Source organism: Idiotropiscis lumnitzeri, chromosome 9 (genome assembly GCF_059441095.1).
Source record: "Idiotropiscis lumnitzeri isolate Australia: NSW breed Sydney's pygmy pipehorse chromosome 9, RoL_Ilum_1.0, whole genome shotgun sequence".
NCBI classification, from domain to species: domain Eukaryota; kingdom Metazoa; phylum Chordata; class Actinopteri; order Syngnathiformes; family Syngnathidae; genus Idiotropiscis; species Idiotropiscis lumnitzeri.
The window spans coordinates 8,829,619-8,856,725 of record NC_142399.1 but is presented as its reverse complement, the minus strand read 5'-3'; the positions used below and the strand labels follow the sequence as shown (position 1 = coordinate 8,856,725).

Here is a 27,107-nt window from a genome sequence, read left to right as displayed (position 1 = left end):
TGGCATTGTCCCCCATCTGGCGTTAGTTCCCTCATGGATTTCTTGTCACTCACTTGACTCAGAGATGAGCTGCATCCTGTAATGAAAGCGCTCAGGCTCTTTTTGAATTCCTCATAAAGGGTTACGGGGAAGGAGGCACAGGAGGACGCTTGAGGCATTATGTTCGTGTGTGCTCTGATGGTCGGGGGTGATTAACTTGCTTTGACTACCTACTACTTATATTAGTATGTAGGCTGGTAGCATGAAGCTTCAAATTTGCTTCATGAACCAGTTGTATATTTTACTGGCACCGTTGGTTTAAATAAAAGGTTTTAAGAAATAGCAAGTTTGTGCTTTCAGCTCAATGTTGAACAGAGAGGTCCATCTAGAGGAGTAAAAAAAAAAAAAAAAATACAACTGGTTCACGAAGCAAATATGAAGCTTCATTTTCCATTCAGTAGTGTTTCGGCACACCACTTGGAATTTGCTGTTGAATTAAGTTGAAGTACTCTTGAGCTGTGTTGGTGTGAACTTGTTCTGTTGGTCTCTTTCAGGTCCAGGTTGGGCTTGGACAAGGAGCAAGGAATGATCCACCTGGAGATCAACGTCTCTGATGGACGTCAGTACTTGGGCTACCATCTCTATTCATGTGTCCATTGGCCTTCATTTTCAATTCATTTAAATATGCGACTCAGTCCCTTGACTGAAATGTTCGCTCTTTGCTCGGAATTAGCTTTATTAATGTATTTTTCAAAGGCCATGCTGCCACTTGGCTCTTTGCTCGCTCGGCCATTGCGCTGAGAGAAGGGCACTCCTTTAAAGCCCAGAGTGTTAATGTCGTGTCTCCGGAGACAGCTCGTTGGGCTGACGTTAACAACCGAGGACAGCTCACGGCACTTTCTACATGAGAGCCAGTCTCGCTCGCCAAAATTCTGCATATTCAAAATCCAGCATAAGCGCAGCTAAAACCTTCGTCGCAGCCCACACAAGCTTGTTTGTTTTTTTTTGGGTTTTTTTTTTTTGTCTTTCCCCCTTTGTTGTATTTTTAGCTCTCTTGTCTGGCTATGCCCACAGGGTCGCAGTACATCACTTGCAAACTTCAAAATTGCTCCGAGGGAAACAAGGGCAAGCCTTTCCCCGGGTTTATCATCCCCAACTCCCTGGTGGTGCAGGATGAATACGTTTTCATCCAGGTGGGTTTTTATTACAAGGTCTGGCTTCATTAAAAGTCAATTAAAAGCCGTAAAAGGCGTCGCATTCAATTGCGTCTTAATGCACACTTGTGTTCTTCATTAAGGAAAAGGGGGCCATTACGTTGAGAGGGGCGAACGTGAGATGGAAAATCACAGTGTTGTGTTTTAAAGCGCATTCCAGCTACAATGCGGAATGTCCTAATCGACCGGCAGTTTTAGCACAGTGTGACTTGTTGCGCACTTAAAGACGCATGGGGAAGTTTCGCAACACTTGGCTCACATGTGATTACCTGTGTTCCTTTTTTATAGGTGCCAACAGGAGGCCAGTCCGTCCATTACGTGTCCTACCGAAGACACTCGTTCTACCCGGTCAAGCTCCCAAAGTACACGCTGCCAAAAGTAAGATGACATGAAGCGGTGTCTGGAGTGTTGGGCCATTCAGGTCTTACGGTTTATCAGGATGCTTTGATGTTAGCACTCTCGCAGAGACGAGACTACAAAGGATTTGGACTTGATCTGCCCAATCCTTTGAGGTTTCTTGTCTTCTGGTTACGATTCTCAACATGGATGGGGGTTTTTCCTCGTGTGGAAAGCAACAGCAGTGCGAGCAGCGACAATACACATGAGGGAAGATGAGTCGATAGCTCAAACCGGGATTACTTCTGTGTCAAGACCTCGACTGATTTTACATGCCGACTCACACAAAATGGGTCATGTTCATTTACCAGCCAGTGAGTACTAAAGCGGTCGAAATGGTAAAATTCAAATGAAATCAGATGGCATTTATTTTTTTTTTATCCCATGTTTGAGACAAAGCAACTCCAATTTACTTCTACTCGCACATGTGTGAGCTCGAAATGTTTTTTTTTTTAAGTCTCTTCAAGATTGGTTGTTGCTGACAAACTTCTGCTCCACACTCCTTTCCCATTTTTATCGCAAAAATTAGTGTAAATTTGAATATTTACTTCTTTGCCAAGTCAATTTGTGATTCATGTGAACCGCCGAAATTTTCTACTTTTGCCCCTAAACTTTCATCTCAGGGGCCACTGTGCTCCCAATTAAAAAAACAAAAAACAAAACGTAGCCTGGAGCCTTGTATTAAATGTTGATTATTGTTCTTTTGAATCACATGTAAGATACTGAGGTAATTTGTTTATTAGATAATAATAAATTAATTATATCATAAATAAATTAGTAGATAATATCAACGAGAATCATTTTGAGCTGGTTCCCAGCCAATCGCATTAATTATGTTATTATAAAATACATCATATCGACTTGTTGGACTGGTTCCGAAAAATGTGTTGAATGACATCCGATCCAATATACTTTATGTAGTAGCAAAATCATATTGATTATTGTTCAACTTGTATATTCCTGTTCCCCAAAACTGAACTACGCATAATTCACCTGCATGGTCCTCTTGCCATTGGATGAAATGCATTTCAACTGTAATGGTTCTGTGCGCGTGTGTATGCGTGCCTCGCCTCTTGCGTCTCCAACGAAAACTTGAAGCAGAAAAGCTCATTTGCATTAACACTGTGTTCTTACACCAATTTGTGCAGAATAATGTTGTGCATTAAGAGGGTGGGTGTGAGGCGGGGGGGGTCAAGAGAGATTTGCAGCTTCGTATTGCGCACGTTCATTCATCTTTGTCACAAACTCGAGTATGCACATCACTGGCCAGTGTTATTCTTAATTACTGTCAGTTATCAAGAGAGAAATCACAAGCATGGTACACCTTGCAAGCCCCGGCTCACATTAACGTTGGACCTCCTCTTTTGACGAAAGGACCTTGTTACTTAGCAACCTGCACCTACTACTTTCTTTTTCTGCCCCATTTAGGACTTGCAGATTATTAGCACCGACGACAACCAGGTGGTGGCGGCCATTCAAGACTGGCACCAGAACGACTCGTACAACCTGTACATGTCTGAGTCCAGGGGTCTCTTCTTCACGCTGATGCTGGAGGACGTGGTGAGCAGCGGCGGACCGGAAGGCAACATCATGATCGACCTTTACGAGGTAGGCAGAAATATTCATGATTTATCGTATTGTGATCGCCAAACTGTATATCCATACATTTGCCGCATGTGGGCAAGGTGAGCACTCCAGAAGGAGCCACACCATGTCCAATGAAGTGAAGTAAAAAAAAAAAAAAAAAAAATTATCATATTTTTATTATATTAAATTGAATCATTCGCATATGTTTTTTAAAATTTTTTTTTTATAAATTACAATAATAGCGAGTGTCAGTTTTCTTTTATAAACCCATAACAAAATTTTGGGCGGGAGAATGGAATGTATTCATAACATTTCCAAGCTTGTATTTTCACGATGTAATTCCATCGTTTTTTTTTTTTTTTTGCTAGCTTAATGCTTAGAAGGGCTAATGGAAATTTGCATATATGTTCCGGTAATTAAAGACCTCTGAGCAAAGCTACTTTAACCAACATAGAGCAGCAACACACACAAACAGATTATAAAACCACACTCGCAAGCATTACTAGTTGGGGGCCTTCTCTGCCTCTTCTTGTTACTCTTCTACTTCTTCTATGAAGCTTCATCTCTTCCAGTAGACCTCAGTGCTGCATTGCATGTTGCTGCACAACGTGGGACTTCAATACACTTGCTTGTATACTGTAAAAGCGCTTAAAAAAATATCGCTTTAAACTGCGACACAGCCGGCACACCAAAGATGAACCGATTTAGCCGGGGCTCACTGTGTAATGAAGAAAAAAAAAAATAACTCACTTCGTTATCCCAGTAGGGATGCCAAATAACAGGAGGAGAAAATAACTTTCCTAAAATACGTTCCGGTTGAAGCGGCAAAAAACAAGTCTGTCTTTGACAAGCGCAGAGCATCAACAGGCATCACACGGGTCTTTTTTTTTTATTCTGTGCTGTTTTGGCAATAATGGAACAGATGCTGATGCACTGCAAGTTTTTAGTGTGCCAGGTTTCTCTTATATAAGGAAAAAAGTCGGTTTGTATAAGCGAGCAGGCACCAGCAGAAGCGGCAGCGCTCGTTGCCGGCAGGCTTGCAAATGGCTTTTTCTGAGGATGTGTGTTGACAGATGTCTGCTGAGGTCGCACATGACTGCGGACTGGATGTGTGTGCGTGTAGCAGCCCTGATTAATCCTTGTTTGCATTGTAACACTTAAACGGCTCGGCTGAGCATCGCCAGCGTGTCATTCATTGAACACTCCGCCCGCAAATCATTTAGCTGCCGTGACTCAGCAGCATGAGAGTGTTAAAAAAAAAAAAAACAGTGCAGGGGTGTCAAACTCATTTGTATCACAGGCTGCATTGTGGTTATGCTTTCCCTTAGAGGGGCGTTAGGACTGTGAAAGCAAATGTAAACAAATAAATCCAAGAAATTGATAGACAACTAACTACAGCGAACAATAATATGAATGCAAAGATTTTTTTCACTCCCATTATTCATATAAGACTTTTTCTCTGCACACAAAAGGCCCAATTCTTTCCGATACCGTTAACAAATCTGTCGAAATATGTGTTAGTGAGCACCTCTACTTTGCAGAGACAATAATCTGTCTACTACCAACAGATTTAGACAGATTTCAAGAAAATTTTGGTGCAGATTTAAAAGTGAAACGTGAAGTAAACGCGCACGATTTGCTTTAGCAGACCACATAAAATGATATGGTGGGCCGGATCTGGCCCCCGGGCCTTGAGTTTGACAACTTCAGTCGATAGTGCCAGTCGTCATCTCTTTTCACGTGAATTAAGAAAAATAACAAAAAAAAAAAAAACAAAGTCTGAATATCTTAGGGCTATGCCAGATGTTGTTTTGATTCAGTACGGTCCTACAGATGGTGCAAAATAGTGCTCCCTGTCAGGAAAACATCTCATCTAATTCTGACATGTCTTCCTCCCCAAACTAGAGCTCCAGCTTTGCTTTAGTTTGAATAATGTATGCTTGTTTTTATCCTCCCCCGCCCCTATGCACTCATTTTGTGTGTGTGTGTGTGTGTGTGTTGTTTCTTTTCACCCCGCTGCTCTTGTGTTTCATGTTTTGCAGGTTGCTGGGATTAAAGGGGTGTTTCTGTCAAATAAAGTTGTCGAGAACCAAGTGAAAACTTATATCACGTACAACAAAGGCAGAGACTGGCGGCTTCTGCAGGCCCCAGCGACGGATCTCCAAGGCAAACGGGTCGACTGTGAGCAAGTAAGTGGGCTGCTGTCATTGGCTGCCAGCAAAATCCTGCTCCTCAGAAATCTGCTTAACAAGACAACGGACAAATCGAACAGGTTGATTTGCCTTCGGCGTCTTATTGTGTGCGTTTTCCTGTAGCCGTACTGCTCGTTACATCTGCATCTTCACGTCTCGGAGAATCCGTACACCTCTGGAAACATCGTCAGCAAAGATACAGCGCCTGGAGTTATTATCGCGTCAGGTGATGAGATGAAGCTAGCTTTTATTTATTTATTTTATGGTATAATTAAATTTCCTGTCAGTTTTGTAAATGTCACTGTACATTGTGAAGAAAACCAGCTAAAATGGCAAAATCTTACCTTTTTGATTTGCAGGTGTAGTTGGACCCGAGCTCACCGCCACCAATGTCAGCATCTTCATCACATCTGACGCTGGCAACACGTGGAGAGAGGTACAGCATGTTGAGTATTAAGACTTTTGTCGTTATTGAAAAAGTCAATTTAGCACTTTAGATTCCACAGCGGATAAAATAAAAATTCTATGCCAGATAATGATGCTCAATATTGGTCGATATCGCCAGAGAGGTATTCACGTGCATTGTAGCGAGAGCTGTTCCTAATATTTCGACCCTGTCGAGCGCCTTAACAAGATCATCAAATGATTAGAAACCAAGCATGATGCAGTGCACTACGACATAAATAATAAATAAAGTATACAACATAAATACCTCATGAGGGCTTGAAGCATCGGGTAGGCAAAGCTCATGTTGGAATCATTTTTTTATGAAATATAGCCAGGTAAATGAGGCACGGACACCGACTTGAGAATGACTTCAACTTTAATTATGATGGAAAGAAAAGAACGTGCGCCATGTGCGCATCTTATGCTGACACGTATACACATAATATCTGGTGAAAAAAAATGAAGTCTCAAGGATCAATGCCTGAATTTGAACCGGAAGTCGGCCATTTGGGGAAAATGTTGGGCCTCTTATATTACATTTTGGAAACTCATGCCGAAGAAATCAACATAATACATAAGTAAAACGGGCAATGCTAAGTTTCAGTGCTTTTTTTTTTTTTTTTTTTTTTTGCTGAGCCACAGTTTACTGATCATCTAAAAAAAAAAAAAAAAAAAAAGAAAAAGTTGGTGTGAGCCTCGTTCATCACCGCAGCCAGCCTTAATTATGATTGTTCCTTTGCTCTTTTTTTGAGGGGCGCTGTCATTATAATGTGCCCGTGAGTGAATATAAAATGCATTCCCTCACCAACAATGACTCATGTTGTGGGTGCTAATCAAAGATGGCTGATCCCCAAACAAACTGACAGTCGGTATTAAAAGTGAATCTGAATGCAAGACTTCTGTTCTTCAGTTCTCATTTCCCTAAAAAAAGAATATGGAGCTTTTCAAAAGCCAACAAATAAAACACACAGATTTTTTGCCACGGGCCTGAATCTCTGTTAAGTCAACCCATCTAGAAGCTCTCGTTAGTTCAAACAACCGAGGACGAGCCTGCGTCTTGTTGTTTCTTTCGTTTGTTTTATGTATGCATGTTTGTTACGCTTTCGCCAGCTGCTGCATGCGTTCAGAAGTTAAAAACAAAAACTGAAATAAAGCTGGATGTCTGTGTGTGTGTGTATGTGTGTGTCTAGGTTTTTCAGGAAGAGTACAGCGTGTTCTTTCTGAATCAAGGAGGATCTCTGGTGGCTATTCGACACACACCTCTGCCTATTCGACATATCTGGTAGGCGTGCGTCCCGCTCATCAATCTTGACGCCAGAGACGCTCTTCTGTTGTCGCGGCGCCGTGGTCGGGCTGTTTGTGATCCATCCGTTGTTCTCTCGTCATTCCCCCTGTAGGCTGAGTTTTGATGAGGGCAGAAACTGGGACAAATTTAGCTTCACCTCCTCGCCGCTCTATGTGGACGGGGTGCTGGGGGAGCCCGGAGAGGACACCCTCATTATGACGTAAGACGTGTAGAAAGAAACTAATTGGCGTGTTGCCGCACTGTTAATTGAGGCACAATGACATATCAGCCTTTGAAGACTTTTCCACTCCAAGTGCCTTTGAACGCGTTTAATTTTGCCCTAGATATGTCATTTTTTTCTCCATCCGCCTGCAATTGATTAAAGCCAAGTCTGTTGGAGCAAATAATTATTTTTTTATCTTCAGTGCGCCAAAAGTTCTGACCCAGTTTCCCCGCCCTCCCCTTTTGGCTTCACATGTGCAGAATCTTTGGTCACTTCAGTCACCGATCCGAGTGGCAACTTGTCAAAATCGACTTCCGGTCCATTTTTCAACACCGCTGCACTTCGGACGATTACGTGACATGGCAGTTGGACAACGAGGTAAGTCCATCTCCTCAGCTTGTGAGCCGTCGAAGGGCGATGCGTCCTTTGATTCTGTCTCGCCATGAAAGCGAGCTGAGAAGAAGACAAAGACGCGAGGAGAAGAAGAAGCCTGTGAAATGGTTATGATCCATTATTCATCGCAGGGAGAAGTGTGCATCATGGGAATGAAGAGAATCTTCCAGAAACTGCGAATAAACGCTCGATGTGTCAAGGCTAGAGAACAGTACATCTCTCAGATGTCAGACTCCTGTCCGTGCACAGAGGCCGATTTTGAGTGGTGAGTCTGCTCGTCCTCCTCCTCATCTTTTCAGTACAAAACACACTTTCACCCAACTGCAACACATAATAACAACATAAAGAAGCTTTTGAAAACTTTTCACTTACTCCTCAAGCCTCCTGTTGCTTTTTGTCAACTTCAAAATTACAATAGCTGATATCTTGATTTCAGTTTTGTAGCAGCACTCTGGTGAGAGCAATACAAATAGTGAACAGCACGTCAGGTCAACAGCTCATTGGTTGGTCTGTTGCCATACCGATCGCTGTCACTCCCAGATCGCTGCGTCCTTTTCCGCACAGAGGTTCCTCAATAAGAAATTGTCATTGCAGAAAATTTGAATGAAGGAGACGATTTATTATCGGCTGTGTCCACACCCACAACGGCGCCCATTTGAAAATAACCGGCTTGCGAGTGTCTGCAAAATTATTAACACCCGGTCTAACCCGCCTCCTCGTAGAGTCATGCCGAGTACAGTGCGGGATGAAAATATGAAATGCGTTTAACAGACTCTGCCGGGGCAATAAACGTGGTCCACGTTTCATCACGGAAAGCCTTGACAGACCCCATCAGAATATGACGGGTTGGTGGTTCTGGCCCCCTCTTATGTTCAAGCTTCATCTTCATAAATTCAAACGGTAGAGTTTTCACTTTGAAGGAAAACTGGTTCAGGCATTCTACAGCAAAATCTGTTGTCCAAATAATTCTGCTCAGCCACAAAATGAATGTCTGATTTTTCCATTTGATTCATCATTACTTTTGTCAGTTTCAAGTGATTTCAGAGAGCATTGAAGAGTTGAAAAGAAAGGCCCAACGTCTGCCCGAGTGGGTTTAATTTGTATGTATTTCTTTTCAAAACGGTAGCCGCATTTGTTGTTCAGTCTTCTGAGTTTTTCTGCTCAGCGACTGCACAATAATCATCTTAAAATAATATAACCAAGAGTGGTAGTCAGCTAAGAAGAAGCTTGTAATCAGCCGACAAAAAGAAGATGAATCACCGCCGAACATTTCAACGAGATTATTTGAACTGATACAAAGAGCTCGTTTGACAGCCGCATATTGTCGCGTATTTCGTTTGGGGCTGGCTCCTGGACAAGACTTAATTAGGAGCTATTTCTTTTTCACATTTTAAGTATAATTCATGTGACAGGTTCACACACGTCAAGTGTTTCCCTCTTGCGAGAATGTCTCGTACTTGCTTTTATCTCTTTGATTGTGAGCGCTATGAAAGGCGCCGGCGTGCATCCTTAAGAATCTTTAATAACACTTTGTCAAATTCTGCGGTGACAAGAGCCTGAAATGTGTCTCGGCTTTGGTAAAGTCATAATTACTTTTTTTTTTTTTTTTTTTAAGAGATGATGCTTTGTTATGGTGGTCCCAAGTTTAATCATATTGTCAGCGGCCATGATTTGTGTTTTCGCTTGCTTCACATATGACTTTTGAATGAAGCGCATGCGAGCTTTCCTCACGCCCGGTGCATCTTTGTGTTCCTCACGTAACAGCGACTATGGATTTGAGAGGCAGGTCGATGGGAGCTGCACGCCGGCGTTCTGGTTTGTTCCGTCGGCCACGTCCAGAGATTGCATCAGCGGGGACAGCTTCCTCAATTCCACAGGGTACACCGTCACGTCGTTTCACCGTCATGTCAAACATCGAGTGCGGGGAGCACAGATGGCGAAGATGGCTTTCCTCCCATCTTCTGTATATATTAAAACACAAGCATAAAATCTTTATGGAGCATACTGTACTCTAAAGACTAGGAGTCAAGGAAGTAGTCACGGTTAGGGGGGGTTGGATTAGTGCTAAGGCTTGAATTAGGGCTGCTGGATTATGATAAAAAATATGAATCACGATTATTTGAGTAATAATTGAAATCATGATTATTGTATTTTTTTGGGGGGTGCAAAACAAAAAAAATGTATAATGGAATTGATATACAAACAAATCCCATTTATTTCAAATGTACAATGTTTACTTGCAATACACTTATAAATTGCCATAGTACTGTTGCAACATTTAAATAAAAAAATGTCAATAGAACGCACACATTTTGAACTCAAGTATACACACACTATAGTATTAGACAAAGTCAAATGAGTACTATTTTAACAATGTTATATAGAATAATAATATATTCTATAATCATGTTTTTTACAATTATGCCAATTTTGTAATCAGTGAGTGTAATAACCGTAATTGAATTTCCATTTCTTGAGTTATGGTAGGTAGGAAACAGAAAAATGTCAATATGCAGCACTTGTAAAAAAAATCTCTGCAACTGTTTATATTTGTCCCATCGCTGGTGAGTGTTTTTTTTTTTAAAACGTGCCGGTGGGCTACTTGGGGTCCCTGGGGGCAACCTGGTGTCAGTGAGCACCACGTTGGTGACCACTGCCTTAGGGCAATGGTTAGCATGATGCTTCGTGGTTATTGTTAGGCTTGGATTGATCCTTTTAGCAGTGGAATACCGACCACATAGAACTTAGGCTGACTGATTGCTTTGCTTGATGGCAAATATATTTTCACTCGTGTCCTCACTGGTTTCAATGGCAGATACCGCAGAGCTTTATCCAACAACTGCACAGCGGGGACTCTGCTAAAGTACAGCCCCAGGCGGCAGAAGTGTCCCAGTCAAGTCCCCAGGGGCCTGCAGCTCTTCACTAGCGAGGGCACACTGGTAGCTACGCTGCACAAGAACGTCACCTTCTTGGTCTTTCTCGAAGAGGTGCTGACGTCTCGACAAAACTGAGTATTACGCGGCGTTGTTAGCGTGTCAATGATCGTGTTTCCTGATTTTGAAGGGCCTCAGCGCTACGACGAGTATAACGGTGGACTTTGGCGACGGTACCACGATATCCTACGTGAACATCAGCTCCATAGAGGACGGGGTCAAGCATGTCTACAGTAAAGTTGGCATCTACCACGTTTCTGCGATCGCGAGCAACGTTCTGGGCTCTGATCGGGTGACACTCTACCTTCACGTCACTTGTGAGTCACGAGCATCACTTCTTAATGAATAGGAGTGATGTGTGGATCCTGTGAGCTAGCAAACTGATAATGCTATTTTTAATTTGGTTCTTAAAGGGGAAGTCAAGTCAAAAATATTCTCAACAATAATATGTTCTATACAGCCTCACTACTCGAAAAACGGTATTCTGATTAATAGTGCGTTTGTGAAGTAGGGATTAAGCAGCAAAATCCACCCCGTTTTAAACATAGTATTCATCTTCAAATTGACCACGTAACGTTTGGATTTGCTTTCTGCTCAAAGGTCAGCTGGATCAGGTGCAGCTTTCCGCTCCGTCCGTGGCCGTCAAGAACAAAGCTGTCAACTTCACGACGACGCTGCGGCCCGTCAACGTGGGAACGGTTACGTACTACTGGTGGTTTGACAACAAAACAGAGGTGAGATTTACGCTGCCTCTTTGTTGTTCGAATTATGTGAGTGACACTTCCTCGTTGGCCTTTTAGCCTTTGCTGAGTCTGGATGGAGGAATGTCCTTCACCTTCTCACGAGAGGGAAGCCATATGGTCACCGTTCAAGCTTCAGTCGGAAATACGGTTCAGCAGGACCACATGATGGTGGCGGTTTATGGTAATCTCCTTTATTTATTCTCAGGCATGTATTCAATATTTATTCTTTATCTGCTGCAAAAAAAGAAAAAAAAACAATATTACTGCCATTTATGGAGTCACTTAGTTGTGAAACTCTTCTATGTGTATTTTGTGCATCTGTATTACACTGCCCCCTGGTGGCCAAAGTGTGCACATCAGAAACAGCTCAAAATTGGTTTGGGTTCCATCCTTCTGTGAAAGAAATGACGATGGTGAAATAACCGAAACAAATATGTGATTTCCTTGCTTTCCAGATTATTTCCAGTCACATATTCTGGCTTTTTCCTCTAATCTGGATGACGCCAATCCAGGCCTCTCTGAGTGGAGGACGGACATCGGGAGAGTGGTGAAGCGCTCTGTGGTCCAGGTCGGGAATTTTTTTAAATTGTTTGCACAACATTGATTTTTTTCACTTTTAAATAGAATATGTCATAGATTATTTAATGTATTCATGAGTATAGGTTGTAACTGATGTGTTTTGTTAGTTGAACCATTTTGCTCTCACCGACCAAAATTATGATGTTATCAAGCTCCAGCACAAGGGTCCAGTGAGGACAAATTAGCTGTCTAATTTGAGTTTAAATGAATAATTTGCGAATATAGGAAAGCACGACTGATTTGGCCACTGGGCGGATTAGACTGGCATAGCGACAAGGAGGCTGACTTCTGATTGGATGAAAAAAAAAAATCCAGTTTTCATGTACAGTAAGCAGAGTAGCCAAAAAGCTACAAAATAAAGGGAATAGTTGCAATTTCTTGGCACGAATATTAGAATTTAGTTTGTTAATATCGGTTATAGTGTTTAGGCCACATGCACATATCCAGTACAAACCAGATTTGTATCCAAATGTGTAATTCCAAAGTGAGAATATCTAGATCCTTTCTTTTTCTATTCACGGCTCCATGACGCATATCCAATTGTGTCACAAAGAGCAGAAAAAAAAAATATCTGAATTGTATGACTCGAACCGTGGCGGTGTAAATCCAGCTTTGAACGTCAAGGTCGGCATAATTCCACGGTGTGGTTATTACCACCGCGGCCTTTTAAAAGCTACACAAAAGTGCAGTTAAATCGGCGTCACGACACTCGCTCGCTCTCGACATGCCTGACCGTCGTCAAAAGAGCAGCAGAACCTTCGATTTGGCTCGTTATTGGGGTCGACGTCCAAAAGACAGCTGGTTATGTAAAAGACCTGGATAGTAGGCTCTAAATATATCTCTGGGTATAAAACATTCACTTTGACCTTCTATCTTGTCAGACCGTGGGATACTCTGACAGCAGACCTCTGCTTACAGCATAAATGCACTAAAAGCTACGGTTTTTTTTTTCGAGCAAAGACTGTCAGATTCAACCTGCGTGTTTGCGGTGATTTGTGCGTCCTGACTTGACAGTGAATGCGATTTAGGCAAATGATAGATGAAGCAGAAAGCCAGCAGTCTTTTTTTTTTTTACAGTTGAATCATATTTGGATGAGTATCTTGGAATTGTTGTGGTTGTGATGTAAGGTCACCGGGATCGGCGAGGATCAGCTGCTGGTCAGCGTGCTGCCCGGCCTGCCGACCACAGCCGAGATCTTCATCGTTCCGGAGAGGAGGCATAGAGGCGGCGCCGTGGCTGAAAAGCGGCAACATCTGGAACAGGTATTGTGCTCGTTGAGGTGCATGAGCAACATGTGTTCGGCACAACGTGGAAAAGCAAAATGAGGTTAGCGTCACTTTTTGGTTCTTAACCTTATATAGGTACTCGGAATTATTATTACATATTCTTACCTATTACTTTACATCAATGTGCTGTATATGTATTTATAATGTGTTTTAGAGGGGGGGTTTCTAATTTAGATATTTATATAATCTATATATTTTGAAGGTATTATATATTTTATAGTAATATATATAGGCATATATTATTTATAGTTTTTATCTTCTTAATAAAGAGATTATAATGTATTTTTCCCAAATTGCATTAACTCCATTTATTTGATATTTTATTTAATCAACCTGATAATCCAATCTAAGATGCAATTTAACAATAATTATGAAAATAATAATAATGTGTATTAATTTACATGTATTATTTATATTGATTATAGATTTCTGTAAATATTTATAGATTAGCATGATTTGAATTTATTTTTTAAAGAAGTTGCTTTACCATGATTATGATATTTTGTTAATGAACAGAAACAATAATTATAATAATAGGCATGAAAAAAAATAACAATGTAATCATATAATAGAATAGTCCAAATAAAAAAAAAAATCATGCTAATGTACATGTGTTATTTTGTACTCATTTATCTTGATCATCTTTTTTTAATTAATCTTTTAATTAAATGGAATATATTTCGGACTATAGTAGGAATCATTTGCGAATCATACTTTCGTTTGCAGTTAGTCATTATACTACAAAAAGCAGGTAATAATAACACAAAATCGATCTTGAGCCGTGCATGTGCTTGCAATAGAAAAAATATGAGCAAGCGCTCTCGGTCTGATGCAGTGTAGCTCTTCATACTTCAAGGCTACAACCACAGTAATCAAGTATCCCGTATGAGATTGCATGAGCGTTCTTAATATTCTGACCTTACGAAACATTGAATAAACTGCGTGGAAAAGTCGTTCTCTTCGCTCAGCAAGCCTACAATTGTTCAAAGGGCCTTGTACTGCATACGCGATCAAGTTTGCAGTTAAAATTGTATTACAGCACAGCAGGTGCACATCTATTAAACAACACTTTACCCGTCATTACATTTAAAACGCCAAAATCTGCACCGTTACTTAAACTCCATATGCCAGACTTTTATGAGTTTATTTCCTACCTGTTTATTTTCACCAGTCGGGCAGCCTCTTGAGAAGACGAAATGTGTTTGAAGAGGCGAGAAAATCAAGCAGCCGCATTTCTCACTGATCAGCGTTATGCTGTTTTACATTTCACACACGTCTTTGCTCGCAGTGTTTCTGTGAAAAACTCAGTGTGGAATCTTAAAAAAAAAAAAAGAAGAAGTTATTTTTATAAATAATTCTATGTGAGCGTTTGATTCTAAACATAGAAGCCCAATTTGGATTGGGATCGTCTGCATTGCTTTGTAACGTGCACCAACAATGTGCTTAATTAGCGGCATCAAGCAAACTTTAAGGTGCATGTCTCGTAATGAATTTATAATCTAAGGGCCAAACAAATTAGAGGAAAAACACACAAGAAGAAAAATTTTGAATTTATAAGTGAAATTACAGAAGTTGCCAGCAACAGTGGCAATGTAAGATGGCTGACGTTTGCTCTGAGTTGCAAGCAGAAAATCACTTCATTGTGTATGTCACACTTGGGAAATGTTTCTAATATTTTGTCCCTCTCATGTAGTGAAATTCCTTTACCGGAAAATTAAGAACACCTCCTAATGTGATCGAGGTGTACCCTATTTGACTTCAAATGAAAATAATTATGATTTAAAAATATTCATATTTATACATGCATGTGATTTCTTTGTTATTACCCTGTAAAAATAAAAAAACACTAGTTTTTAGTTAGCACAGCAAAACAAGCAAGTTGTTTGCTCCAAAACTGTTTGATGAGTTGTTTTTACTTAAATCTTAAAATGTATTTGTTAGTTAAAATAAAAAAAAAAATTCTTATGTAATGTGGGAAAGCCAACGTTCACAACAGAACAACTTAAAACATTGGGTTGAATTTTCTTTTTCCCCCAAATTTTGATTTCACTCAACTTTTTCGTTTTTTTCCCCCCTTCAATGTTGTACGAGGTCGCAGGTGATCTGTCGCCTCTGACGATAATTGTGTGTTCTTAATTTTTTTGTTATTATTTTTTTCATATCATAACCAGAGCCACTGCAAAACATTTTTTCTGTTTTTTTTGTCAATCGGTGGCATATATTTCAATGGCATCTTTTCGGAGCAGATGTACCTAATGTTGTGACCTGATATTGTCCATTCTAGTGTAATGCACCATCTCAACACAAGAGGGCAATGTTGTCCCATATACAACCAACATTTCGGTCCACTACTGTAGAGTGTACAGGGGATATAGTATGCATAATTCCAGGTGTTTGACATTTTTTGGGGGCATTTTCGACTCCAATCTGACATAATATTAATAAAAATTTGTAGAGTCTACATCACAGTTGAACTGGGGTTGCCTTCTCAACTCTGATTCATTGAAAACCCCAAATTGACTATAGAGGGACATATAAACATGATTGGTTGTTTGTTTATATGTGCCCCTTGATAGGCTTGTGGCCAGTTCAGATTGTACGCGGCATCTCGTCTCAAAATCAGCTGGGTTAGACTCCAGATGACCCATGACCTCAAAGAGGACGCACACCATAGAGAATCAACAGCCGCATAGTAGAAGCATCGTAATTCTCATCTTCTCCAGACGTCCTCTGTTGTTAAAGCGATCAATAAAATAGTGACACAAGCTAATTTTTTACCCTTGCGAGCAGGTGAGACCTCGGTGTGGCCTGAGTAAACACGACTGCTGAGGCCCACGCTCAGTCTTGAACAAAGTTAATCGGTATTTAATTACATTGATGCATCGCATAATTGGCAGCAACCGAGGAGGCAAACTGGGGCAGGAGGCCTGGATTGGGAATTAAAGTGATGTATTTATCGTAAGCCTGTCTGATTACCTGGCAGAAGCACTTGGACAATAGGGTAATAAATCTTCAGTTCACTGAGCCCCGCCCCCGAAAACACACACACAAACACACTCATGTTTGGAGTCCATGTGTGCAGCACGCTTATTAAAATGTGTAATAGATTTACTGACCCTGATATGCCACTAGAATAAAAAGTAATTATTCATACTGCGTCGAGCGCTCTAATTTTAACCAGCGGAACGATTTTAGATGGAGTGAGGCGGACTTATTGAGGCATAAGCTGACAACTCAGATGGGCTCTCTTGTTGTATTGTTAGCCTCGTGGAGGCTACTTTAATGGCGGTGGGCTGTGCGTTTGGTCCCTGGGGGGGGGGGGGGATGAAATCCACCTCTGAATACCACCGCTATTTCATTTACAGAAATCATCACTTCTATACAAATATGCAATGCAACAGCACACAATTGCGCCTCGTATATTATCGAGGTGGTGCAGTTTAGGAATCGATATTATCCCAAAATAAATCATCCTACTCTCCGAGGATATTTGATTATTAAATGTATTACTCGATTACTTGACTTTGGAGTCAGCCAGTCTTCCGTCCGTGCCTAATGACTCTCTTTCAGCAATCCAACGGAACTACGAGGGATGTTTGACTCTATTTGACCAATTTAGCTTGTAAGAGTAGGCCAGTGTTGACGGAATTAACTTGCTGACTGAACTTTTAAATGTGTTACAAAAGACAAAGCACATCTGTCACGACAAGAAGACAAAAAACTAATATATATTTATTTTCAAATGTCACTGACTCACCAAAGCAAAACAACCTTTACCTGACAGGGCTTCCATCAGCATCAAACGTGTGCCGGCTCCTCGCTGTTTGGCTTTTTTTTTTCCCCGGCGCCACATTTGCTCCGCTTTAGAAGGAGAAGAAAAATTCATAATTCAAGCGGCTGAAGGAAAATGACTAAGGCTGAAATATTGATGGCGTCGGCGGAAGCACTGCCGCTAACTGTTCGCCACTCCTCCCTCCCTCCTTCCTCACAGCTCTCCCAGGTGCTGCTAAGTGCTCTAAACCAGGACCTCGTCCAGTTCACACTCAAGGCGGGAGTGCAGGTGAACGTCTACGCCAGCAGACTGTCGCCAGGTGAGCGCGCATGCACACCTCGGGGACACACGGGTTCAATTCAGGTGACCGCACGAGTTGGATGCTTTTTCTTCATCTGAATTCTTGTTGTTAATTGCCATTTGGGCTTTTGGTCTTCTTCTTCTTCTTCTTCTCTTAAGCTCCTCTGGTGGACAGCAGCGATAGCAGCCACAGCAGCACTGCAATTATAATGCTTGTGTCCGTGGCTCTGATGGGTCTGGCTGTCTTTGCCATATATAAATTCAAAAGGTACATGCAACACCCACAACACAATGAAACACACCAGCGAAATTGCACAAACAACTTTTTCATGTTCTTATTAAAAAAAATAATAATAATAATTTATATATATATATATATATATATTTAGATATATTTATATAATATAATAATAATGTAATATAATATAATATAATATTGTGTTTTTGCAAGGTTCTTGGAGAAACGTACTGTGTGTGCGTGTGCGCGCACATTTTGTCATAATTGCCTCATTTAAATTCGTCCCATCACCTGGCAGCGAGCACCTCACCACTGAACTCCCTCAAAACTTCGCACAAGTATTTAGCCGCCACATATCTCTGAGTTATGGGCATGGGCGACACAATAATAGCTGCAGGAATAAGACAATTCCCCTCTGTCTCAATCTGTACAATATTACCACCGATGACAGCCTAATCAATTGTCCCCCGCCACGAGTGCCAAATGGGTGTCAGAGCCTCGCAGTTATCAATATTCATCTGTGTGACAATGTGAGGCTTGACCTTTAGGAAATGCTAAACATGGCCGCCCAAGGTGAGGTTTCGCCCGCCAGAATGGCAGCAAAGGGTGACGAGATAAGTCCTGAGACGACAGGTGTTGTAAAGTCAGTGATGTACAGTAAATAGCCTGCACCGCCACGTGCCGTCCCAAAATGACAATGATCTTCTGGAGAAACAGTCGGTCACTGTCGAGAATTTGCTGGTTCAACCAAATAGAATGTAAAGACATCAGCAAATTTTTTGCATCGTAATTTCATGCCGCAATTCAATGAATATTGTGCTGTTCCTTCTAGTGTGTATGCCTAAGTGGTTTGGTGAAATAAACGTGTATTTAAAAAAAGTTTACACAGTGACACAAAGCGTTAATTGAACTGTTGTCATTTGGGGACATTGATAAATAGAGTTATGTGTCGGTCTACATAACATTGACGTTCTCAAGCATTTGACTCAAAGGCAACATATACCAACTAAACAAAAGAGGTCTCAGGACTGACCCTTGAGGGACGCCACATGTGATGGCTATTCGCTCAGATTCAAAACTTCCAATGAGAACGAAGTAACTCCATTCCTCCAAGTAGGACCTGAACCTTTTTAGGATAGTTCCAAAGTTTCCAACCTGTTCAACTGTACGTTACAATCGATTGTATCAAATGATAACAACGACCCCTTCTTTGGGTCAGTGTTCATGGTTACATATTTTAGTACTTTAAGAGGAGCAATGACCAATTTCTGGACAATCTTGGTTCAGAAGGGAAGCTTTGAGATGGGTCTAGAATTTGCTAACAAAGAGACATCCAGTGTTCTTTTTTTTAATAAATTTTTTTAGAAGGGGCTTGCGGCAACTACAAAACTCATCTGAAGTGAGCAGTTGATTATTTGCTGTAACTCAATTTCCCGAAATCGTTTTGAAAACGTTAGATGGTATTGAGTTAAGACAGCCAGTTGAAGGTTTCAGCTGCTGAATCAAATCTGTTAAAGTTTTTTTGATCCACTATATCAAATTACATAATGGAATCAAATTAGCCACCCGTCCACCCCCGCCGAAATGTTTAGAATTTTATAACTTCCATAAGACCACAGCACTACTCTGCCAAAGCACAAAAGCAGTCTATAGGTACTGTGATAATGAACCGTTGTCTATAAACGAAGATAAGTAGTGTAATTACTGACGATCTCTTTTTTTTTTTACCAGAAAAGAAACGACTGACTAATTACCACACGTAATCTATAAAAATAGGGCCGCTATTTGAGGAAACAGGGCGCTCTTATTACTGTGAACTTTTATTACCGAAAATGCGAACAAACATGCAAAGTGTGTGTGTGAAATACCAAAAAAAAAAAAGTTTGAGGCAGAACAGTGGTGTGCGTCTGAGGGGATAAAAAATTGATTGAAGATGGAGGTGAACAATACAAGAGTGCAAGTGCGATGCCCGGTGGAACGCAAAGTGCCCCAGTTCCCCCGCTTTCAAGCAATCCTCGGGCGTCCTTAAAAATAGAGTGCCACGCATTATGTTTAGTGGAAGCATTAGCGGCGTGCACTTGATGGCAGCTCTCCATTAACTTGATTTCCCCCCCCCCCAATCTTATTATTTTTTTAAAGGAGTCTCTCTCGCTTTCGGGTGAAATTTCACCATGAGCCGAATATGGACTTTAACCTTTAGAGATGAAGTTAATTTGAATTTGAAACTTTTGATGTGCTACTGTTCACTGTTATAGTACTTTTTTCCCCCAACTTACTGTTGTTTGCCAAGTCAACATTGTTAGCTAATTTCATATAGCTTACCAGCGCTAGCTAGAATTAATTGTAATTCATAGCAGGTGGTCAAGATTTAAGATGATGGGATACATTCTCTGTTGTGTCTTCCTGTCGCTTTATTGAACAAACAAAAAACAGTAAGCAAGACAAGCCAATGTGGAATAGATGATTTTGATGATTTGATTTAAAAAAATCATATTTGAAATTATCAGGTAACATTTCGCAATTCAAAATATAATATGAAACATTTTCTTTATATCAAGAATTTATGTTGAACAAGCCATGCGAGTGACTTGCTGTTGCGACTCCTAATTGGACAAACCTAAAGTAGCAACAACTTAAATTTTTCCCTTCCTTTGTTTTTTCTTCCGTCCTCTTTTTTAATTCGCTTTGCTGTGGCTAATTTTTGTCACGGTAATAAAGTTTTCTGTAGTCACAGTCACCGTCAATTTGCCCTTCCAACCCCAAGAGCAAGCAGTACACCAATTAGCCAGTAGAGGGAGTATTTGGTGTTATCATTTGTAGTCATGTTAATCGGGCCATGCTTTGAATTTGATTCTGTTCGCTGTTTCAAGTTGGTTATTCATTCATCCACAGTAGATTTTATTCGATGATCAAGCAGCATTTTTCTTTTTTGCCTCGGTTCATTTGAACATTCACTCGTTTGATAGTTCATCAAGCAGTTTCATTTCGTCGTACATTAGTCACTGGCAGTGCTGCATTAAGTGCGTTGGCATTTGCATTTAAATAAGATTTAAGATGAAAATCTGCCCAAAATAACACGAGAAAATGTTTGGGAAAATGTTAATATAATAACCAAATTAAATAATTGATCAATTTTTTTAGGTTACATTTACATCATTTCGCAGGCAGTGGCTGACATTGTGTTACTCCACTGATCTTGTTTAATCATTTGAGTTCATTTCAATTTACTCCTCTTTCCTGACTTGAAACAAGCGTTAACAATAATAACTTGTTTGAATATTATTATATTGAAGGTGAATTTTCACATGATTTTTGGCATCTGCCAAAGTCACCTAATGGACAATAAACACAAGCCGAAATGCCGTTTGTCTAAACTGACACCGTCACTAACACTCGAGACATTTAGCAGCCGGCCAACTGTGCATCCTCGTTGTCCATAACCCATAACCTGTGCCCTTTGACCTTTACCCCCAGGAAGATCCCAGGCCTCAACACGTACACGGCGGAGCAGCCTGACAAAGACCAAGAGGTTGTGCCCACCGTCACCTCCATGGCGGACACAAAAGCCGAGGCGGACAACATGACCTCACTGGAACGCGTGGACGTCCAGCTGGATTCGAAGAGCAGAGGTCTCATTTTTTCATTCCGCGCGACATTACAAAAACAAGTAATTCACCGCGCTCGGCATCGCCGCTGACATGACTACTAAAAGCGATGAAAAGACTGTCAAATGACTTCAAGGCGAGCTTTATCGGAGCACGCAGGAGATTATTAATACGGGCTGACGCGATAGGATCGTTACAAGAAACAAAACACCTTAGCATCGCTCGCTCTTAATGGCCTCGCTCCTTTATTACACGCATGCATAACTTAACCTTTGAATAAACACAGGAGCCATTGGAAAGTTGAAGGTAATATTCTTCACGTTTGTGCTTTTCAATAGCTTCATTAAGATTCATTTGACAAAAAGAAATAAATCCGCATTATCAAGATGTCGAAAGAGACCGTTTGGAAAAAAGGAATGCACCCAAAATAATGGACTGGAAATAACTGTCACCATCATCAATCTTTTTCCGAAGATAAACATCTCACTTTTTAATATTCCTGTTTGTGGAAGAGGTTAAGCACTGCTAATAGTACGGGGGACTGTCAGAGGCATACTAGTACGACTTTGTCTTTGGAGTTGCCTAATGTGTTTCAAGACTACATGACATTTCAGCATACTAGTAGGATCATTTTTGCATACTAATAGAATAACTACACTGCATGTTACTCGTGGGCGGCGCGGTGGTCGACTGGCTAGCACGATGGCCTCACAGTGCAGAGGTCGGGCGTTCGATTCCGGCTCTGACCTTCCTGTGTGGAGTTTGCATGTTCTCCACGTGGATTGGACACATGAGTCTGAGTGCGGTTGATTGTTCGTCTTTGTGTGTCCTGCGATTGGCTGGCTACCCGTTCAGGGTGTCCCCCGCCTACTGCCCGAAGACAGCTGGGATAGGCTCCAGCACCCCCGTGACCCCTGTGAGGAGAAGCGGCTTAGAAAATGAATGGATGGATGTAACTAGTGAGGCAAACCTGTGCACTAGTTGACATCTGTATACGACGAGTACTACGACACTGACTTGATCCAATTCAGCGGGTTGACAACTCGAGCTTCCCTCGTACTGCAGTACTTGTCGAGCTCGTAAATCCGACGAGTCACCCAACTCGAACCATAAGATGGACATCGAGGGTATTGAGTACACATTATCTGCTCAAAGAGGTTTCCATACTAGTACTCGTACGACGTGCTGTGCAGTGGGAGTGGAATGAAAATTGATTTGAATCAGTTTAGATATATGTGAATTGAACATACACACACACACACATTGTCACACTTTGTCTTCTTGTATTCTTTTACTTAAGTACTTTTCCCAGTGAGTCGTTTATGGTATCTGCCATTGTGTGCGCCCGCAGGTAATGCGAAACGGCGCTTGGGGGGGGCAGAGAGCTGAGCAATGTGAGTTATTTGTCCCAATAAAATAATTAGTGCACGGGGAGCGCGGCGAAGAGGGTGAAAGCATTTTCATCAAGGAACATCCTCGCCGCCCTGGCTTGATTTACTCGTAGCCGCTGCAGCTTCACAGTTGACCCACCCAAGATGAATGTGTTTGCTTGCACACACACACTCACGCATGCACGCGGGTGGAAAAAAAAAAGAAGAAAACAAGCTCCTTATGAAAATGGGAACATAAAGCTCTTCTTGTCTCTGTCCTGTGTTGTCCCTCGCCAGGCTACCTTCCATCGCACACAGACATCAAGCTCCCTGATGAAGCGCCCCATGTGTTTTAATGTAGAGCGTCCGTGAGGCCCGCCAAAGCAATACATCTTCCCTGGCAGTTACTTCCAGCGCGGTCACGATGAATGCTCTCGAGTGTTTTGCTACCCATGCATGGACGGAGCGGCTCACGCTGCGGCGCGCACGCCTAATCCCTCCGAGGAGACTGTACAGATTTATACGCGCCCGCTCTCCAAATGGGACTCTTTTTTGGCTGGAGAGTATTTTTGCAAGGACCTTCATCTTTTTATGTAAATAGTGTACAGTGCGTTTGGAATGGAAGAAACGCGTGTCTACCAGAGACGGGGGGGGGGCGTACGGTCCTCTCGAAAAAGTTGTGCAACAGTGAGGCTAGTTGCTTTGTTCTTGCTGTAGGACTGAACGACTTTGGATTTGTCGAAAGGTGAAGCTGGACTGAATGCACATCTGGGTCGGATACACAACTTGGAAAATAGCACTTTTTGTTTGAATCCATGTGAGAAAAAAGTTGGAACATCACTTTATGTTGTTTTATTTTGCAAATTTTACGTCATTTTATGACGCAACTCCCAAGACCACTTTAGTCAGAAAAAAGTTTGACATGTGCGGTCAGTCCTCCTGCAATACAAACGTAGGGTTGAATTCCAGCGCCCGTCCACGTTCATGGAAAATAAATTATTAATCAGAAGTCAGCCACCACTGCAAATCATCTTTCCTGAACTACAAACATGTTTGTAGTGTTTTGTACAAAGAAAAAAAAACACTGTGATATTGCACTTTAAAAAAAAAAAAAAAAGCACACAGCACAATAATCACACGATTTCATAGAATGCAAAGAAATTGAACAAAAAGAAAAGAATTGGCCTCACTGTTCCGATACTTTGGGAGGGCGTGAATGAAAAAATGTTGTGTTTCCCGCTCTTCTCTGGACTTTTGTTTACTTTGACGTGCAAGCAAGCAGTTTATTGCCACTTCAAGACAGCGACGGCAATCGGGCAAAATCTTATCGGCCGAGATCGTCATCAAATGAAGGCTGGCAATATCCAGCGGAGGAAGGACGGCCGCCATTTGCGCATCTGCGCCTTCCGTCGCCGCCATCTTCACCGCCGACGCTCAAATGGTTGATGAAAGATGACGATTGCGGATGAGACGTGTGTCCTGTTGAGCTCGCTCAAAGCTTGAGGGTAAACTCGACATTTGCGCGAGTGTTGCACAAATGGATTGTTTTACAGCCAATTTGACATGTCAACAAGAAAACGTGTCATTTGTCCCATGGAGCGAACGCGGCTGTACATTCTCAGCAACACAGCTCAAGCGCAACATATATTTGCTGTAGCGCAGCACAAATGGATCCTGTGACAGTTTTTATGATGATTAGGAATTCCATTCATGTGACGCACTTTCTTGTCTTTGCATTACCTTGAACTCACTCACCTTGAGAGCTTCAAAGTTTGCCGTTCCCAACAAGCTGCACAGATCAGATTGTGGCCATAAGGATTTTTTCGTAATACATCAGTTAAAATCTTGAACTATGATGAAATGAGATTGAGGAGCTTCATGGAGAGATTTGTCGCCATCTTGTGGCGTTAAAAAACTAATTCCATCATTGACAATTAGGCTTATTAATCTTATTAGGGAAAAATTACTACTACAATTAAATAATGGAATTCCCAAAAATAGTCACACAGTTGATAAAATGAAATTTGTAGGATTGCCAATCACCACGCAGGAACGTGTATAACAACAGCTTTTAGGAATATTACAAAATGGCTGTCAAAAAGGAATGCAATTTCCTCGCAATTAAAAAGAAATTATATAAATCTAAACTATACAGTTTGGTGGAACAGAGCAAATGGTTTGACGAGTGTCTTGAAACATTTCACCGGTCACAAGGCTTTGTTTTCTTGAGCTTTAGCGAATATACCTGACATGGAAGAAAAATGAAAAATGAGACGAGGCAATCCAGCATTATTCAGTGGTGTCAAACATCTATTTATATTCATGTACACGTTTGACGCTGGTGCCAGACGCCACATTTTGGAGATGCTAATGCTAACACAACATGGAAAACAGCACAATCATGCTAGATAATTTGAAGCAACAGATATTTGAAAGTATGTGGAAAAATATTTAAATTGCTCACAGATTTATATTCTTTATCCTCCGTGAAGAATGACTTTTATTGATGGGGAGTTGTGACATCTCCTCTGGCTCCATGTAACAAATTTAACTCGGATGTCAAGGCACCACTGGATATGTATTTTTAACAAGAAATGTGAAATCAGAAGTCATAGTGATGACAGAATATTTAAGTGCAGTCAAACCCCGCCTACTTGTGGTACGGTATACACGGATTTACATGTTAGCAGACTTTGTTTCTAGATTTAAATAAAAAAATCTTGGAATATCTGGAAACAGCAAAAAAAAAAAAAAAAAAAGAGTAAATTTTGTTAGAGTAATCAACAGTCTTGATGCGAGATCGTGCCGAAACAACTTTTTAATAGAGTGCTTTGACGCCATCTTGTGACATTTTACGGCATTTCGGAAAGGGCACAAACACCGAATAATGACGAATGTATTAAAAAAAACATATTTTCTGCCAAAATGAAAAGAATTAATCCATTTAGCAAGAAATAAACTTGAAGTAGACAAAACCTAATTTGATTTAGTGGGCAACATAAAATGATGACTTTGACACCGTTGTTGTATTGTATCCATTCTTATTTTACCATGAACAGGTAAAATGACACTTTGCAACCATAGAGGGCGCCCAAGTACCCCAAACAATCAAATTCCAAGTTGCCAATTGTTGCTCGAAAGAAAGGATCCATAGCAAACACATGTTGCTTTGCTACAATGAAACATATATTGGCTTCTCCTCAGTTTGCATTCATGCAGAGAAACACGCCGTCTAACTCAAGGTCGGCCCTCAGGGAGCCGATGGAGAAAAGGTTGCGGATTTGTCCGTCCACGTCGCCGCGAGGGCAGCGTCGACGGAGAAGACGTATCTCCTGTCAAGCCAGCTCAGCCTACGCGGCTGCAGTGCGTGGTTGGCTCGCGTCTCTTTGGGATAAATGCTGGAATTCGATCAAGCTTTTTTTCTTTTTAAGTGTCGTCAGCGTTATGTGTCAGTAAGACAAATGGACGGATGCGTTTTTTGGGGGACCTTCTCATCCTGCGGTCGAGCCCCGAAAACCCGAAATAAACGCGCTAGTCGTTGGATGAACGCCATCACTGAACTTTTCTGCTTGTGTTCTTTCATGTGAATACTTGTGGACTTACTTGCATGATGTTTTGTTTCCTGTTGCTTTGTACAATTTTATATATTATTAAAAAAAAAGAAGAAAAAAAAAGAATGTAAATTGCACTATGTTCAGTTCCCAGTGGCTCATTCAGTTTAAGTATTGTGATTATTCAGTGGGTTGTTGGTGTGTATTTTTTGCAGAATAAAGTTGAAACATCAAAAAGGCTCTCTTTTGGTTTTTGGGTTGAGAACAAGTGTCGTTGGCGGCTGAAAGAAAATGATGTTTTTGTGTTGCCGTTAATAGTGCCGCAATTTGCACTCCCATTTTTTTTTTTTTTTTTAAGAGTTGATACTCAACAGGTAGCTACCTAGTAGTTCCTTCCACCCATTGTCATGGTACTTATGAAACTTTGGTGTGTGTTTTTTTTTTTTTGCTTGAATTGTCTACCCCTCAAAACAGGCTAATTACTATTTGCCAGTGGAATTAGTTGGTTAGGATACCAAAATTCACAGCACACAACTGATTCTTATGTCTTGTCTATGCCACAAGGGCAAAAACACAGAAACTTAAAAGTGTTTATCCAGCCTAGGGGACTCTGACTTTGCTTCGTCTCTCGCCAAAAGTTGCAAATGTTTCCGCAGCGGTCCGATGACGTCTGAGGACAATTAGCAGCAGAATCAAATGGGCCACTTCCACGACTCTCCCGCTGCGCGACAAATTAATTATCCCTTTTCCCTGGAAGAAACTGGGGAGAAAGTCTAGGAGTCGCACCTTGAATGAGTAATGTCCCGCACACAATAACCCGCAGCAATCGCCAGGCGCCACAATGCGGAATTGATGAGCGTGTTTCCTTTCATCGAGTGCGCCATTACGGCGGCGGAGCATCCATTAGCGATTGTTGTCGCTGTTCAATTAGATTGGACTCTGCCAGCACATCTCCGAGCAGTTAGAGGAGATAGAGCAAGGGCGCCTACAAGAAGGCTCCCAGGGCACACATG

At 41.3% G+C, this 27,107-nt stretch overlaps 1 protein-coding gene across 5 annotated transcripts in view; it reads left to right on the top strand.

Annotated features, from left to right (window-relative positions):
• LOC148330133 (VPS10 domain-containing receptor SorCS1-like) overlaps positions 1-23,641 on the top strand; it is a 93,039-nt gene extending 69,398 nt beyond the window's left edge. For 4 of the 5 annotated variants that reach the window (XM_088304830.1, XM_088304828.1, XM_088304831.1 and 1 more), the window contains 22 exons: positions 534-598; positions 1,054-1,172; positions 1,482-1,571; positions 3,018-3,197; positions 5,219-5,365; positions 5,492-5,594; positions 5,728-5,804; positions 7,006-7,097; positions 7,213-7,320; positions 7,584-7,701; positions 7,848-7,981; positions 9,481-9,594; positions 10,532-10,703; positions 10,780-10,966; positions 11,250-11,383; positions 11,450-11,573; positions 11,848-11,960; positions 13,100-13,234; positions 17,250-17,349; positions 17,490-17,598; positions 21,043-21,197; positions 22,841-23,641. In XM_088304830.1, the coding sequence (XP_088160956.1) occupies positions 534-598; positions 1,054-1,172; positions 1,482-1,571; positions 3,018-3,197; positions 5,219-5,365; positions 5,492-5,594; positions 5,728-5,804; positions 7,006-7,097; positions 7,213-7,320; positions 7,584-7,701; positions 7,848-7,981; positions 9,481-9,594; positions 10,532-10,703; positions 10,780-10,966; positions 11,250-11,383; positions 11,450-11,573; positions 11,848-11,960; positions 13,100-13,234; positions 17,250-17,349; positions 17,490-17,598; positions 21,043-21,197; positions 22,841-22,899 (2,635 nt within the window). In that variant the 3' untranslated portion in view covers positions 22,900-23,641. Of the gene's footprint in view, positions 1-533; positions 599-1,053; positions 1,173-1,481; positions 1,572-3,017; positions 3,198-5,218; positions 5,366-5,491; positions 5,595-5,727; positions 5,805-7,005; positions 7,098-7,212; positions 7,321-7,583; positions 7,702-7,847; positions 7,982-9,480; positions 9,595-10,531; positions 10,704-10,779; positions 10,967-11,249; positions 11,384-11,449; positions 11,574-11,847; positions 11,961-13,099; positions 13,235-17,249; positions 17,350-17,489; positions 17,599-21,042; positions 21,198-22,840 lie in introns of those variants that run through there. The other variant, XM_088304827.1, reaches the window with a different exon arrangement.
• The last annotated feature ends 3,466 nt before the right edge of the window (positions 23,642-27,107 follow it).